General features: G+C 43.0%; 2 protein-coding genes and 2 pseudogenes across 2 annotated transcripts; all 4 read left to right on the forward strand.

The window, feature by feature from the left end:
* Window positions 1-3,244: 3,244 nt before the first annotated feature.
* LOC116198626 (UDP-glucose iridoid glucosyltransferase-like) lies at window positions 3,245-5,170 on the forward strand. The gene is made up of 2 exons (XM_031528819.1): window positions 3,245-3,809; window positions 4,032-5,170. The coding sequence occupies exons 1-2, from the start codon at window positions 3,326-3,328 to the stop codon at window positions 4,901-4,903; spliced, it is 1,356 nt and encodes a 451-aa protein (XP_031384679.1). The 5' UTR covers window positions 3,245-3,325; the 3' UTR covers window positions 4,904-5,170.
* Window positions 5,171-7,356: 2,186 nt separating this feature from the next.
* On the forward strand, window positions 7,357-9,179 carry LOC116200639 (annotated as a pseudogene).
* A 590-nt stretch (window positions 9,180-9,769) lies between these two features.
* On the forward strand, window positions 9,770-12,440 carry LOC116200640 (annotated as a pseudogene).
* Window positions 12,441-13,663: 1,223 nt separating this feature from the next.
* On the forward strand, window positions 13,664-14,851 carry LOC116200641 (UDP-glycosyltransferase 76E11-like). Its single transcript, XM_031531468.1, has 4 exons — window positions 13,664-13,797; window positions 14,050-14,156; window positions 14,347-14,362; window positions 14,482-14,851. Exons 1-4 carry the CDS (start codon window positions 13,664-13,666, stop codon window positions 14,849-14,851), a joined length of 627 nt encoding a protein of 208 aa, XP_031387328.1.
* Window positions 14,852-14,997: the final 146 nt, after the last annotated feature.

Genomic DNA, 14,997 nt, shown 5'->3' on the forward strand with positions numbered 1-14,997 from the left:
ACAAGCTATGAAGTACCCAATCTCATATAAGTCCTTTTATTTTCTTTGACCTTGCGGACGTGGGATGTTTCCTCAATACTTTTATATTCCCAACACTTGTACTGATAGAAACCCTTCCGGTTTCGGATTTGGATTATTCCAAGGGCAACCATGGTTTTTCCAGATCATGAGGTGCACCAGCTGCGGAAATGTACGACTGTATGGGCCAGCAGTAGAATCATGAGATCGAAGAGGCTCACTAACCAAAAAAATATCGGAACAGAGCAGCCCGCTAGTTAGTCCAATATTGATCTATGGAATCTGGGCCTACCTTAGGATGGCATCCTTTCGATCTTAACCTACACAATCTGGGCCACAAGCTACAGGAATGGCCCTATTTTCTTTCAAACTGACCCAATTTCCTCCCTGTCATATGAATCAGGACTTCAAAATTTGAAGGATCTGATTAAAGCACGATTGGTTTATCTCCAGTTTATCATTTCGGAATCACCTCGCTATATATACCTTCCATGATTTCAATCGCCAGCTGCCACTATTGGCCAAAACGGCCGGGTCATGGTGATGCTCTGCCCCTTCACATGGCCGCATACACTCCATGCTCCAACTGGCCAATATAAATCACTCAAGGTGTGAAGAATCAGAGATTGAATTGGTTTAATTACTTGACCTTCATTAACTTGGGAGTCATTACATATAGGGTGCAGGTGCCCGATAAGCAAAGAAAACAAAGTCAGGAAAGTATCCTGCTGATTTTCCTATGATATACAGGGAAATATACACGTCCTAATTAATCGTATGCACAGCTATACCCAGGGATGTATCCCATGAAATCCAGGAAATATCAATATCCCGTAATACAAGGGCTTCCTAGTCAGTGTTATTCCAGCCCGAATCAACTCTCCCAACCCCTGGAACCAGCTGGCCTCCACCTCCGTGCCGATCCCTGATGGACTGTTCAGTTCAGGCAATGAATGGAACAGTTGCAGGAGTCTGCTGACCAAGGAAAGCGGGCTGCGTGTATCATGTATGGTGAGCCCATGCACCTTTGCACAGAAGGTGGCAACCAAACTGAAGTTGCCAGTAGGAAGTGTTTGGACGAACTTTCCTGCTCTAACTAATTAAGGACTCAATACAGTTGGAGAGTGATAAAGTCTTGCATAGATTATTCTGGAAAATTTGATGAACTCCAATCCCGATGGGAAGTTTCAATTGTAGTTCGAGCATTTTTGCATAATCAACGCCTTCATTGTCAAGTCCCCAAACTATTCCTCTGGGATTAAAGGATTGTAAGCTTTCCATGTTGAAAAATTCAAAAAAAAAAAAAAAAACCTTGGTCGAGTTTTATGCTGCCATAACAGATTCTACAAGGAAGATCTCTGCAGTCATCGTGAACATGGTCCATTTCCTTGAACAAGGGATACTGAATTCACTTGAAGAACTTCTTTCGGCTCGTATATTTCCCATTGGTCCATTCCTCAAGCTAGCTCCATCCTCCTCTACTTCCTTACTGAAGGAAGACTTGGATTGCATCCTGTGGCTTGAGACAAGCTCCAGAATTGGTTCTTTACAAACGTGAGATTTGGGAGAAATGGCCATTATGGACGAGCAGAAGCAGATGCAGAACCTACTTGAGAGCACTGCACAAGGGCTGGCCTCAGTCAGCAGCCTTTTTTCTTATGAGTGGTCTGGCCAGGTTCCATTCGTGGATGAGAGTGGAATGAGCCGTTGCTGGATGATTTGATGCCAATGCTGAGGAAAGAGGCTGGTCGGCCGTTCTTCGGGGAACAAACTCTGAACGCAAGGTATGTGTTTGACGTGTGGAGGGTGGGGGCCAAAGTTGGGAAAGGAGTGTTATGGACAGAAGCTAGATTGCTGAGGCTATGAAGAGGCTAGTAGTGGAAAAAGGAGGAAAAAACTGGGGGGGATAAAAAAAAGAGCAATGGAATTTAAGGAGCAGATTCGAGCGAGTCCAAAATCAGGCGGTACCTCTCATAATTTGCTCAATCAACTGGCAGGGCACATCGTCTCGACCCAACGCAAAGGTAAGGCGTCAAATTGACCATTACTTTGTCGAGTGGAAGATTAAATGTTACACATTTCCCTCCTCATGACATTTTAGCCAAACCGTAGGCCAAGAATAAAAAAGATCAACCCCGTTTTCAAAACCAGATTTTTGATGTTTTCCCTCCTGCAATTGGTGATCCTTGCTCAGTATTATCCTAACATCTGATAATATGCATGTATCGAAATAATAAATCCCATTGTATTTCGCCTGACGGAAAGATACCATGCCTGAACAGGAACAATGGTCTATATATGGAGCCATAACGACGGGTAGAATTCCTAGCAAAAAACAACCCAAAAAAGCACAGTACGGCTAATATTCAAAGCACATTCCTCATCGAGATGAGACAACAATTTAATGCTCGCCTGGTAAATTAGCAGGGCCACTCGAGTCCGGTCCTACGGCTCGAAGTGACCCTCTACTCAATGTACAGCTTCTCTGTCATTTTTACCCACTTGGAATTCAACTTCCCGATAAACCCACCCACATCTCAGACCAAACCTCAAGAATGATAAATTACAATAATTCTGTACTGAAATAAGCTCCTATCTTGGTTTTCGATGAAAAAGATTCTCTAGAATCATCAACGTAATGGTCTGCTCGGTCTTTGATTTGCGAAAACTATATGACACTTCTAAATCCCTTTCTCTAGATTCCCAACGACTAGAAAACGAAAAGGAATGGATTTACAACCTTCTACATCTTTATTCTATCGAACATGGGACCACGAATGCCCCTTGCATATATCACCTGTAGATCAATTTTTTTCGAAACTTAACTAGTTGTTGAGAGCTAGCTGCAAAGAATTTCAGATGAACTCAATTAATATTGGTAACCGGATTGTAAATACTAATTAAATGGTTTCAGTAGCCTGACATCTTTTGCATCTGAAATTTATCTATCCGAATTTAATCCCATGTTGTCGGATTGAGTATTAAGCTAAAGACCATCACATGTGTGGACGGTGAAAAGAACAGAATCTGTAAGGCGTCCAAAAGAATCCGACCTGAGCTCCCACTTCCATTTTGTAAGTTGTTCCATAGTTCTTGATGTTGACTGACAGCAATGTTTTACAAATACGCATGCAATTACGTTGGGAGCAGGTTTTTTTAGGTAGATAATTTTTGTTTAGGTAGATACGTTGGGAGCAGGTTAGCCCTCCTTAAAAGACGAAGTTACCCAACAATCTGTACCTCGCAACCTGACAAAGCATTGTCGATGTACTTTAGGTAATCTTGGCACCAGCTGCATCAACTGACTATGGAGAAGTCACCGGGGAAACTAGGCCGCATTGTGCTGGTCCCATGTCCAGCCCAGGGCCACCTAAGTCCAATCCTCCAGCTAGGAGCAGTCCTCCACTCTCAGTATGGCCTCTCAATCACTGTTGTCCACACGAACTTCAACTTCCCGAAGAATCAGCCCCCACCCTTCCGCTTTATCTCCATGCCTGATCACCTATCCGATGAGGACATCTCCTCCAACGACTTCATCAATGTCATGTCTAAGCTCAATATCAACTGCAAGGTCCCATTCAGGGACGTGTTGGGGAATCTTGTTCAGCAGGCCGGGGGTGAAGAAGCGGGTGTTGCCTGCGTTATCTATGACGGGGTCATGCACTTTCCAGAGGAAGTTGCAAGAGAGCTGGGGATCCAGAGCATGGTGTTTCGGACGCTGTGTGCGGGCAACATCAGGATCTACAAGGAGTATCCTCGACTTGTAAAAGAGGGCTACATACCTGTCCATGGTATGTATTTTTTATTCTCTAATTTCTTCAATATGCCGAATCAGGTTTCCTATGCATTACAATTTGGGACAGCATGGTGCCGTGCACTTTATGATGAAATGATTTTTGGGTTGGACATAGTTCATAGGAATCGAGATATTTTCCCTAGAAAGCAGAAAGTTTGGTTTTCATTGGATCTTTAGAACTCCATTGAATCAAATCCGATTGATGCATAAATTGCAGAGTCGAAATCACTCGATGACGTCCCAGGACTTCACCCTCTCAGATTGAAGGATCTTCCTGTCTACAAGCTGAAAGGGTACGAAGGTTTACTTAGATTACTCGAGAAAGCATGCGAGACAGGATCCTCATCCACAATAATAATCAACACCACGGAAGCCCTCGATCGGGAAGCATTGATGGAACTCCAGAAACAGCACCATATCCCAGTTCTCGCCGTGGGCCCGCTGCACAAGATTGCCCCGCCAGTCTCAAGCAGCCTATTAGAGGAAGATGGCAATTGCATAAGATGGCTTGACAAACAAGCAAAGAATTCGGTCTTATACGTGAGTATTGGGAGCATAGCATCTGTTGACGAGAAAGAGCTCATAGAAATGGCTTGGGGACTGGCCAACAGCAAGCAGCCCTTCTTGTGGGTTATCCGTCCCGGTTCAGTATGTGGCTCGGAGTGGACTGAACTTCTTCCTGAAGGGTTCAACGAGAGCATAAGAGAAAGGGGTCTCATCATAAAATGGGCCCCACAGAAGGAAGTCCTAGCTCATGAGTCAACCGGAGGGTTCTGGAGCCACTGTGGGTGGAACTCGACACTGGAGAGCATCTCCGAAGGGGTACCAATGATCTGCACCCCAAGCTTTGGGGACCAGAGAGTGAACACGCGTTACCTATGCCATGTGTGGAAGGTCGGGATTGTGGTGGAGAACATGGAAAGGAAGGAAATAGATAAAGCAGTGAGGAAGCTTATGGTGGGTGAGGAAGGGGAGATGGTAAGGCAGAGGATGATGGAGCTGAAAACGAGAGTTGATTGTAGCATCAAAGAGGGCGGTTCATCCGACAATTCCTTGCATGAACTAGTGAATCTTATTCCATCAGTTTGAATGCATTGACAGAATAGAAATAGAAATTTGAGCGTTAAGGAAATCAAAACATTATTATTCGAATCTTTGAATCTAAACGTGTTGGATCAAATATTCACCAGCGCACGACTATTTGCTGTATTTCGATCTTTTCTTCCAACGACCGTATACTTAGACTCGTATAATTTGGTTAATGAAGTGGCAGAGCAGATCATCTCATTCCAATATGAAGGAAATGCATCAAATTGAGAGCATTAATCTTTCAAATTGGAAGCTAAAGTTGCTACATATTTCTTTCTTTGTGATTTTTCAGCAGAATAATAAGTTAAAATGGAGAAGAACCTCATTCTTCTACCCCTTTTTTGTACATTTTTCCATCCAGTAACTGATGTTTACTTTCATTTTGATGACTGCGCTTAGCATTATCCTTTCATTCACAAGCTCCTATCGAAATAAATCCTGTCCTCTTTTTCCTGGCAAAGGGATTTCATGCCTGAACAGCCTTGTTACAATGGGCTATGAAACCAAGATGGAGTTCCTGACAAGATGCACAGGGGGTGGGCTCGAGCTGGAGGAGCATTAAACTGCTGTCTTCTCAACGAAGAGTTTCCACGAGCCCACCCTCTGTGCAAAGTACAACTTCTGCATTACCTCCACCTTCATGAACTTCAGCTTCTTCTGCTTATCTGCGTAAATTATTGAGTCAACCCTCAGAGCATTATTTGCATCCCTCGTGATGATGATTAACAATTTATGTCCGTCTACTTGGCAAGTGCAGGTGTGAAGTTATTTTCCACTAAAAACACAGTATTTATGGAATTAGTCGAATATTGCTTTGGAATATATCAGAAACCTGATGAACCCATATGCAACTTTTAATTGTAGTTTGAACATTTTTGCAGACGGACTCTCGCGATCAAGTCCCTGAACTGCAGACTTTAGGATTAAAGGACCTAATTCTCTCCGTCACGAAAATTTTAACTGTTGCATTTCTCGAGCTGCGAGCTGCTATCACAGAGTCGATTATGAAGTCCTCTGCAATCATCGTGTTTGCGGTCTATTTCCTTGAACAGGGGATACTAAATACACTTAAAAGGACTTTTTTTGGCTCGTATATTCCCCATCAGTCCATTCCACAAGCTAGCTCCATCCTCCTCTACTTCCTTACTGAAGGAAGACATGGATTGCATCCCGTGGTTCAACATACAAGCTCAGGGATCAGTTCTCTACGTGAGCTTTGGAAGCATGGCCAGTATGGACGAGCATGACCTACTCGAGATGGCACAGGGGCTAGCCCTCAGCTGGCAGCCCTTCATATGGGTCTGGCCAGGCTCTGTTCCTGAGTAGAGTGAATCGAGCTGCCGCGGGATGATTTAAAGGGGACACTTGAGGAAAGAGGACGATCATATCCTGAAGAAGGAAGTATTAGTGCATAGGACGATACGAGGGTTCAGTACCCACTGTGCGTGGAACTCGACACTAGAGATTGTCAGCAAATGCATCCCAATGATCTGCAGGTTGTTCTTCAGGATCAGGCTCTGAACACAAGGTATGCCTGCAATGTGTGGAGGGTGGGGTCGGAGTTGGAAAAGGAGAATGTTAAAGGAGAGAAGATTGCTAAGGCTAACAAGGCTAATGGTGGAAAAAAGGAGAGAGAATTCGGAAAAGAGCAACGGCATTCAAGGAGCAGAATCAATTGAGTCTAAGTCAGGCCATTTCTCGTACAATTTGCTGGATAAACTGGCAAAGCTCATCATCTCAATACAATCCCAGTGAAAAGCACCAAAATGAGCATATTGATCTGTCAAGTGGAAGCTAGAACGTTACATATATCTTTCTTCATGACTTTTTCATAAGTTCAAAGTAGAGAAGAACCTCATTGATCTACCCGATTTGTTTTCCCATCTGCCAATCAATGATTTTCGCTTACCTTCATTTTATGATCCATATGTTTGGATTATCTTTTCATCCGATTACGTGCTATAGTATATAAATAAATCCTGTCCTGTTTTGCCTAGTGAAAAGATTCCGCCAAAAGTCTCTTTGGTCTTTGATTCATCAAAAACTATTTGACTCTTTCAATTCCATTTCTCTAGTTTCCAAAAGATCAGGAAAATGAAAAGGATGGATTTCACAGTCACGATACATCATTATTTTCTCAAGTGCGAGGCCACAGATGACCTTGCATATCACCTGCAGTTGAAGTTTTCTTGAAAGCTGACAAGTAGCTGAGATCTGCAAAGAATTTCAGATGAACTCAAACGGTAACCAGAAGAGTTTAGCCTTACATCTTTTGAATTTATAATACATGGATTTGCCTCTAATTCCGCGTTGCTGGATCTGTATTAAAAGAACATCACATGTATGGACTTTAAAATATACATAATCAGTAAAGCCCCACTGTCCTATTCATAAGCAGTTCCACAGTTCTTGATGTCAACAGACAATATCGCCGTATAAGTTTATGCATACGATTATGTTGGGAGCATGTCAGCTCATCATATACAATGAAAGTTACCCGATCATCTGTTGATCTAGTTTTTGCATTGAAACCTGACATAGTGTAGTTGATACTTTGGTGCTTTTGGCACGCTGAGTCCATTGACTATGGAGAGGTCACAGGCAAAACAAGGCCGTGTAGTGCTGGTCCTGTGTCCATACCAGCGCCACCTGAGTCCAATCCTTCAGCTTGAAGCGGTCCTCCACTCTCGTTATGGATTCTCCATCACCGTTGTCCACCCAAACTTCAACTTCCCCAATAACCAGCCCCTGCCATTTCACTTTATTTCCATTCCTGATCACCTGTCTGACGAGGGCATCTCCTCCAGCGACTTCATCACGTCATCTCTAAGCTCAATGTCTACTGCAAGGGCCCATTAAGGGATGTGCTGAGGCATCTTGTTGAGCAGGCCAGGGGTGAAGAAGAAACGAGCATCACCTGTGTGATCTATGACGGCCTCATGTATTTCGCGGAGGGAGTCTCAAGAGAGCTGGGGATCCAGAACATGGGGTTTCAGACACTGTATGCTGAAACGCTGTATGCAGGCAATGTCAGGCTCTATAAGGAGTATCCTAGGCTCATAGAAGAGGGTCACATTCCCCTGCAAGGTACATGTTTTCTGGTTCTTTGGTTCCTTTGATATGTCAAATCAATTCACGACTTTGAAGCTCGGAGTAATCTGATGTGAAAGGTCTAAAGTCTATGATGGTGGATTGGAACATCACGGATTTAAATCCCACATATTACACTTCAGAGCAGGATAGCAGTATATGTTATGATCAATTTTTGGGTAGAATAGTCCATAAGAATCGAGTTAATGTCCATAGAGAGTTTAGTTTCACACTCCAGAAAATTTGATTGCAGAGTCAAAATCACTTGAGCTCGTCCCTGGACTTCACCCTCTCAGATTCAGGGATCTGCCCATCTACAAGCTGAAGGGTTATTAAGGTCCCCACTCAGACTATATGAGAAGGGACACGAAACAGGATTCTCTTCTGCAGTCATAATCAACACCACTCGAAGCCCTCGAACTGGAAGCAATGATGGAGCTCCTGAGACAGCACTGTGTCCCAGTTCTCGCCGTGGGCCAACTGCACAAGATTCCTCCCCCAATCTCGAGCAGCCTATTTAAGGAAGATGACAGCTGCATCAAATGGCTCGACAAACAAGCAAAGAACTCAGTCTTTTACGTCAGTGTCGGGAGTGTAACCTTCATTGATGAGAAAGAGCTCATAGAAATGGCTTGGGGACTGGCCAACACTAAGCAACCCTTCTTGTAGGTGATTCGTCCCAGTTCAGTACGGGGCTCCGAGTGGACTGAGCTTCTTCCTAAAGGGTTCATCGAGATAGTCGGAGAAAGGGGTCTCATCATAAAATGGGCCCCACAGAAGGAAGTCCTGGCTCAACAGTCGATCAGAGGGTTCTGGAGCCACTGCGGTTGGAACGCGACACTGGAGAGCGTCCCTGAAGGGATCCCAATGATCTGCAACCCATGTTTCGCGGACCAGAGAGTGAATGCCCGGTACCTATGGCTCGTCTGGAACAATGGACAATGGAATCAAAACAACGAATAGAATTCCCAACAAGAAACGAAAAACAACAGCAGCAACAGAAAACAAAGGTTAACGATTATGCAAACCTCCTTATTGAGAAAACAGCAGTTTAATGCTAGTGCGGTGTCCTTAACAGAGCCACTTGAGTCCTGTCTTCCAGTTCGAGGCAACCCAGGCTAGCAGTACATATCCATCACCTACATGGACTTCAACTTCCCAGAAAACCACCCGCAGCTCAGGTCGAACCTCTGGAGATAATGGTTTTGCTACCCTTCCCCTTGATGGACAATATTTTTGTGCACCGAAACAAGCTCCTGTCTTGGTTTTCAAAGCAAAAGAATCCTGAATAATTCTGGTAACAATCTGGTCTATTGAAAAGTATTTTCTCCCTAATCCTTTTCTCTAGTTCCCAAAAGATCAGAAAAATGAAAGGAGTAGTTTACAGTCGGATACGTCTTTATTATCTCGAATGCAAGACCATAAATGACCTTATCACAGGTAGATCAAGTTTTCTTGGTACTTGATGGGTAGGTGTGAGGGCTGCAAAGAATTTCAGATGAACTCAACCAGTAACCAGATCGGAAATATTAACTAAGTTTCTGGATGAGCTAGCCTGACATCTTTTGCACTTTAAATTCATGGATTGTCAGTATCTCATGTTGCTGGATCGGGTATTAAACTAAAGGACATCACATATATGGACAGTAGAAAGAACAAAACATGCAAAGCGTCAAAAAAAATATCAACTCAGCTGCCAAAGTCCTTTTCATAAGCTGTTACACAAGCTCTTGATGTCGACAAACAACATCAGTTTAGAAATAAGTAAGTGATTACGTCAGGAAAATGTTAGATCTTCATATACGATAACAATTACCCCGTCATCCATTCATTAGCCTTGAAACCTGATACAGCGTAATTGATACTTGGGTGCTCTGAGGGCTGACTATGGAGAGGTCACAGATGAAACAAGGCTTCGTTCTGGTTCTGTGTCCATACCAGGGCCAACTGACTCCAATCCTCCAGCTCAGGGCAGTCCTCCACTCTCGCTACGGCTTCTCCATCACCGTTGCCCACACAAACTTCAACTTCCCAAAGAACCAGCCCCTACCATTCCACTCTATCTCCATGCCTGATTAACTGTCCAAAGAATACGTCTCCTCTGGCGACTTCATCAACGTCATCTGTAAGCTCAATATCAACTGCAAGGCCCCATTAAGGGACGTGTTGTGGCATCTTGTACAGAAGGCCAGGGGAGAAGTGTTAATTCTCTCAAACTTTCTCTCTCTTAGTGCTTCTCTCAATCACTCACACGCATGTCTGCAGCACAAAGAATCTGCAGGGCAAAAAAAAAAATTGAACAGAGGAAGTGGAGAGCAAAGGATGAAACTGAGAGAGAGAGAAGAAAACTTCATTAAATGTCACCACACATACATCATCGACCCTTTCCTACATATATAGTCACAAAACAACTGCTAAGTAACTGCTTCTTGCGTTTGAAATTCAAAACAACAACTGAACTAAACAAATAACTGTCTAAATCCATTCAACAAAGAGAAACCGACACGTACAGAAACAGATTGGTCTAAGCTAACCAAATGATTAGTCGAGACACAAACAGATAGATATCAAACAAATGGATAAACACAGGATAGACAACATCAGCAGCACTGAGACAATACTCCAACAAGAAGAAGAAGTGGGCACCCCCTGTGTGATCTATGATGGGGCCATGTACTTTTCAGAGGGAGTTGCTAGCGAGCTGAGGATCTCGTGCATGGTGTTTCGGACACTGTGTGCCGGCAATGTCAGGATCCATAAGGAATATCCTAGGCTCATAGAAGACTGTCACATTCCTCTGCAAGGTACATGTCTTTGAGTTCTTTAGGCTATGTTTGGTTTTAGAGTTTTTTTTTTTAACTTTACTCCACTTATCTTCAATTCAACAACACAATTATTACTTTTCCCATTTTCTTCAATATTTTTAACAATTTAATTTAATTTTTAATATTAAATTCTTTCAACTATTTATTACTTTTTCACAATTCAACAACACAATCATTACTTCATCTTAACTATTCATTACATTTTCTCACTTTTTTTCATAATTCAACAACACAATCATTACTATCCCAACAACCGATAATTAACTCCACTCCATTCCCAAATAAAGTCTTAGGGGCCGTTTGGATTCAGAGTTAAAGTTATTTTAATTTTGATTTTGATTGTGGAAAAGGACAAATGAGATGTGATTATAAATTTGACTTGGGAAACGTGTGTTTTTGTTGTGTAGTGTGTTGAGTTAAAGTTAAAGTTAAAATTTTTGAATTGGGAAATGTGTATTTTTGTTATGTACTGTGTTGAGTTAAAGTTAAAATTAAAGTTAAAATCAATGCACTGTGAATCCAAATGGGGCCTTAATTTCTTCAATATGTCAGATGAGGCTCGGAGTTATCTGATATGAAAGGACTAAAGATGATCAATTCCACATCATGAATTAAAATCCTATGCGTTACACTTTTGGGGTTACGATAGGAACCAAGTTAATGTCCATGGAAACTCCATCAGATTTTATTGATGTCCAAATGTAGAGGATTCTGATCCAGTTCTAACAACTAGATTTACAGAAGGCTGACATTTTGGTTTCAGAGTCGAAATCATTTGAGCTCGTCTCTGGACTTCACCCTTTCAGATTCAAGGATTTGTCCATCTACAAGATGAAAAGGTATGGAGATCTACTATGACTAATCGAGAACGTGTGTGAGACAGGATCCTCACCCGCAGTCATAATCAAAACCACAGAGGCCAAGCATTGATGGAGCTCCAGAAAAAGCACCAAGTCCCAGTACTCGCTGCACAAGATTGCACCACCAATCTTGAGCAGCCTATTGAAGGAAGATGACAGTTGCATTGGATGGCTTGACAAACAAGCAAAGAACTCAGTCTAATACGTTAGTATTGGGAGCATAGCGTCTGTTGATGAGAAAGATCTCATAGAAATGGCCTGGGGACTGGCCAACAGAGAGCAGCGCTTCCTGTGGGAGATTCGTCCCAGTTCAGTTCAGGGCTCGGAATGGACAGACTTTCTTCCAAAAGGGTTCATTGAGAGGGTTGGAGGAAGGGGACTCATCATAAAATGGGCCCCACAGAAGGAAGTCCTCAGTCATGAATCAACCGGAGGGTTCTGGAGTCACTGCAGGTAGAACTCGACACTGGAGAGCGTCTCCGATGGGGTCCCAATGATTTGCACCCCAAGTTTTGGGGACCAGAAGTTGAATGCCCGGTATATATGTGACATGTGGAAGGTCGGGATCATGGTGGAGTACATGCAAAGGAAGGAGATAGAAAGAGCTGTGAGGAAGCTTATGGCAGACCAGGAAGAGAAGATGGTGAGCAGAGGATGATGAAGGTGAAGGAGAGAGTTGAAAGCAGCATCAAAGAGGGTGGCTCCTCCGACAAATCCTTGAATGAACTAGTGAAGCTTATTCCATCATATGGATTGCATTAATAGTATGGAAAGGGGAGTTTCGAGTGTTAGTGAAAAAAACGTTAGGATTCGAAACTTTGGATTCAAATGAACGGTGTGGGATCAAAATATTCACCAGCAAATGATGATTGGCTATAGTCCAGTCTAATCTTCCCAACAACTGATGATCTCGAGAGCATTTTGATTTGTCAATCAGTTCTTTTTCGGGTAAGTATTACTAATAACCAAGTCTGAAGTGCATGGTGCAATGAACACTAACTCGACTCGAGGAGAACATAAACGAATATAATATAGAAGCATTCGCCCACCATAATTGACAAACGGATAAAATTGAACCATTAAGGAAATGCTTGTGATTGGAAACATTAAAATTCGAAACTTTGGATTTAAATGAATTGTGCGAGATCAAATATTCACCAGCACATGACGATTTGCTGTAGTACAAACTTTCTTCCCAACAACTGATCATCTCGAGTGCATTCTGATTTGTCAATCAGCTCATTTTCCGATAACCTCTACTGGTAAGGCTCTGTTTGGCCTTCGATTCGGGGAAAAGTGTTCGACTCCTATAAGTCCTTTCTCTAATTTTCAGGCGAGTAGAAAGATGAAAAGAAATAAGAATGGATTTGCTATCTGGAAGTCTACAATTTATGGAAAAATAAACAATAGATGACCTTGCATATCACCTGTGCAACAAAGTTTTCCTGAGACTTGACAAGTGAGAGCTGCAAAGAATTTTAGATGAACTCAATGGTAATAGGATCGGAAATACCACTCAAAAAGTTTCAGGATGATGATGATGAGCTAGCCTTTTGACGTCTTCTACATTTAAAATTCATAGTACATTGCTGGATCGGGTTTTACACTAAAGAATGTCACACCAACTGATGTGAATGAATATTAGATCTTCTTCCGGTAGCTTTCACGGACAGAAAAGTGAATGGTGCAATGAATATTGAGTACTAACTCAGACAAAACGTGAAACGAATAAAGATAAAAATGAAGTTAAAAAAATGCTTTTCATAAAGCCATGATGGGGTCTTTTGGGCTTATGCTATAGGAAATGAAATTTAAAAACGAAAAATGTCATTCATAAAGTAAAACATAACTGGACATATGATTTCACCCAGCAAAAATAAAAATGGAGCGCGTGTTTTGCTGTCTTTTCCAAGTACTTGCAGTCAATAAAATCCTTTTGTTGGAAGTTATTTTCGCCTCAGAGACCCAGATATGGAGAAGAAGCAATGCAGGCTTCCGTCCTGGGTTCACCAACTGGTGTTGGTTCCTCTCCTGTTCCAGGGCCACATAAACCCGATGCTCCAACTTGCTCAGGCTTCTCCACTCACATGGCTTCTCCATCGTCATCGCTTACCCTCAGGTCAACTTTCCTGATCCTTCCAGCTATCCCGAGTTCGATTCATACTATTAGAAGATAACATTACCAGCTCTGAGCTCAAGCCCGATGGCTATAAACCACTCATGCTGTCCATGCTATTGACCCTGAATGAGAACTGAAGAGCCCACTGCTGGGATATAGTGGCTCGAATGGTCAGGGAAGATGAAGAAGAAGAGTATGGAATCGCCTGCATAATCTATGACCGGTTTATGTAATTTGTGGAATCTGTGGCAGATCAACTCGAGATCCAAGCATAACAGTACAGACATGCAGCGCAAGCAATATAGTGACTTACCTTGCAATGCCTCGGCTCTTCCAGCTTGGCCTCATCCCACCTCAAGGTTGGTAAGCTTTTAATAGTTCTTGAATATTCAAGCTGTGATATAGAAGCAGAGAGCGAGTTGAGACTTATGCCATAACATATTGCATATTCTAAGTTGATGGACCTCATTCCTAATCTTCACTTTATACGGTACAGGGACTTGCCCGTATCCAGTTACAGTTTCTATGATTCCTTGCTGCCTTTTATAGCTTCTGTCGACTGTCGGTAATATAAGATCGTCCTTGGCAATTATTTGGAACAATGTCGAGTTCCTCGAACAATTTTCGTTGTTAGAATTTCAAAAAAAGTATCAGATCTCTTTCTTCCCGATCGACCCCTTGCAGGGGCTGGGTCCCTCCTCTACAAGCAACTTGCCAGAGGAGGACACTGGTTGCAAAGCATGGCTTGACAAACAAGCCCCTAACTCGGTCATCTACGTCAGTTCAGGAAGCCGTGTTGATGAATGAGAAAGAAGTCAGTGAGAGGGCATGGGGACTTGCAAACAGCAAGCAGCCTTTCTTGGGGGCCGTCCAGCCTGGTTCTGTTCAGGGCTTGGACCGCCTGGAGTGGCTTCTGGAAGGGTTTTGGCAAGGAGTCGGAGAGAGGGGTCATATCGTGAAGTGGGCACCTCAGAAGGCTGTGTTGGCGGACAAGGAAGTAGGAGGGTTCTTGAGCCACAGCGGGGTGGAACTCGACCCTGGAGAGCATTGCTGAAGGGGTTCCCCTAATTTTCCATCCTCATATCTCGGACCAATTCGTCAATGCATGATACTCGAGTGCAGTGTGGAGGTTGGAACTGTTATTTGAGGGCGTGTTTGAGAGGCAGGAGAGAGAAATACATAAGAACCTTGATGGTTGAT

Source organism: Punica granatum, chromosome 3, assembly GCF_007655135.1.
Source record: "Punica granatum isolate Tunisia-2019 chromosome 3, ASM765513v2, whole genome shotgun sequence".
Taxonomy (NCBI): Eukaryota; Viridiplantae; Streptophyta; class Magnoliopsida; order Myrtales; family Lythraceae; genus Punica; species Punica granatum.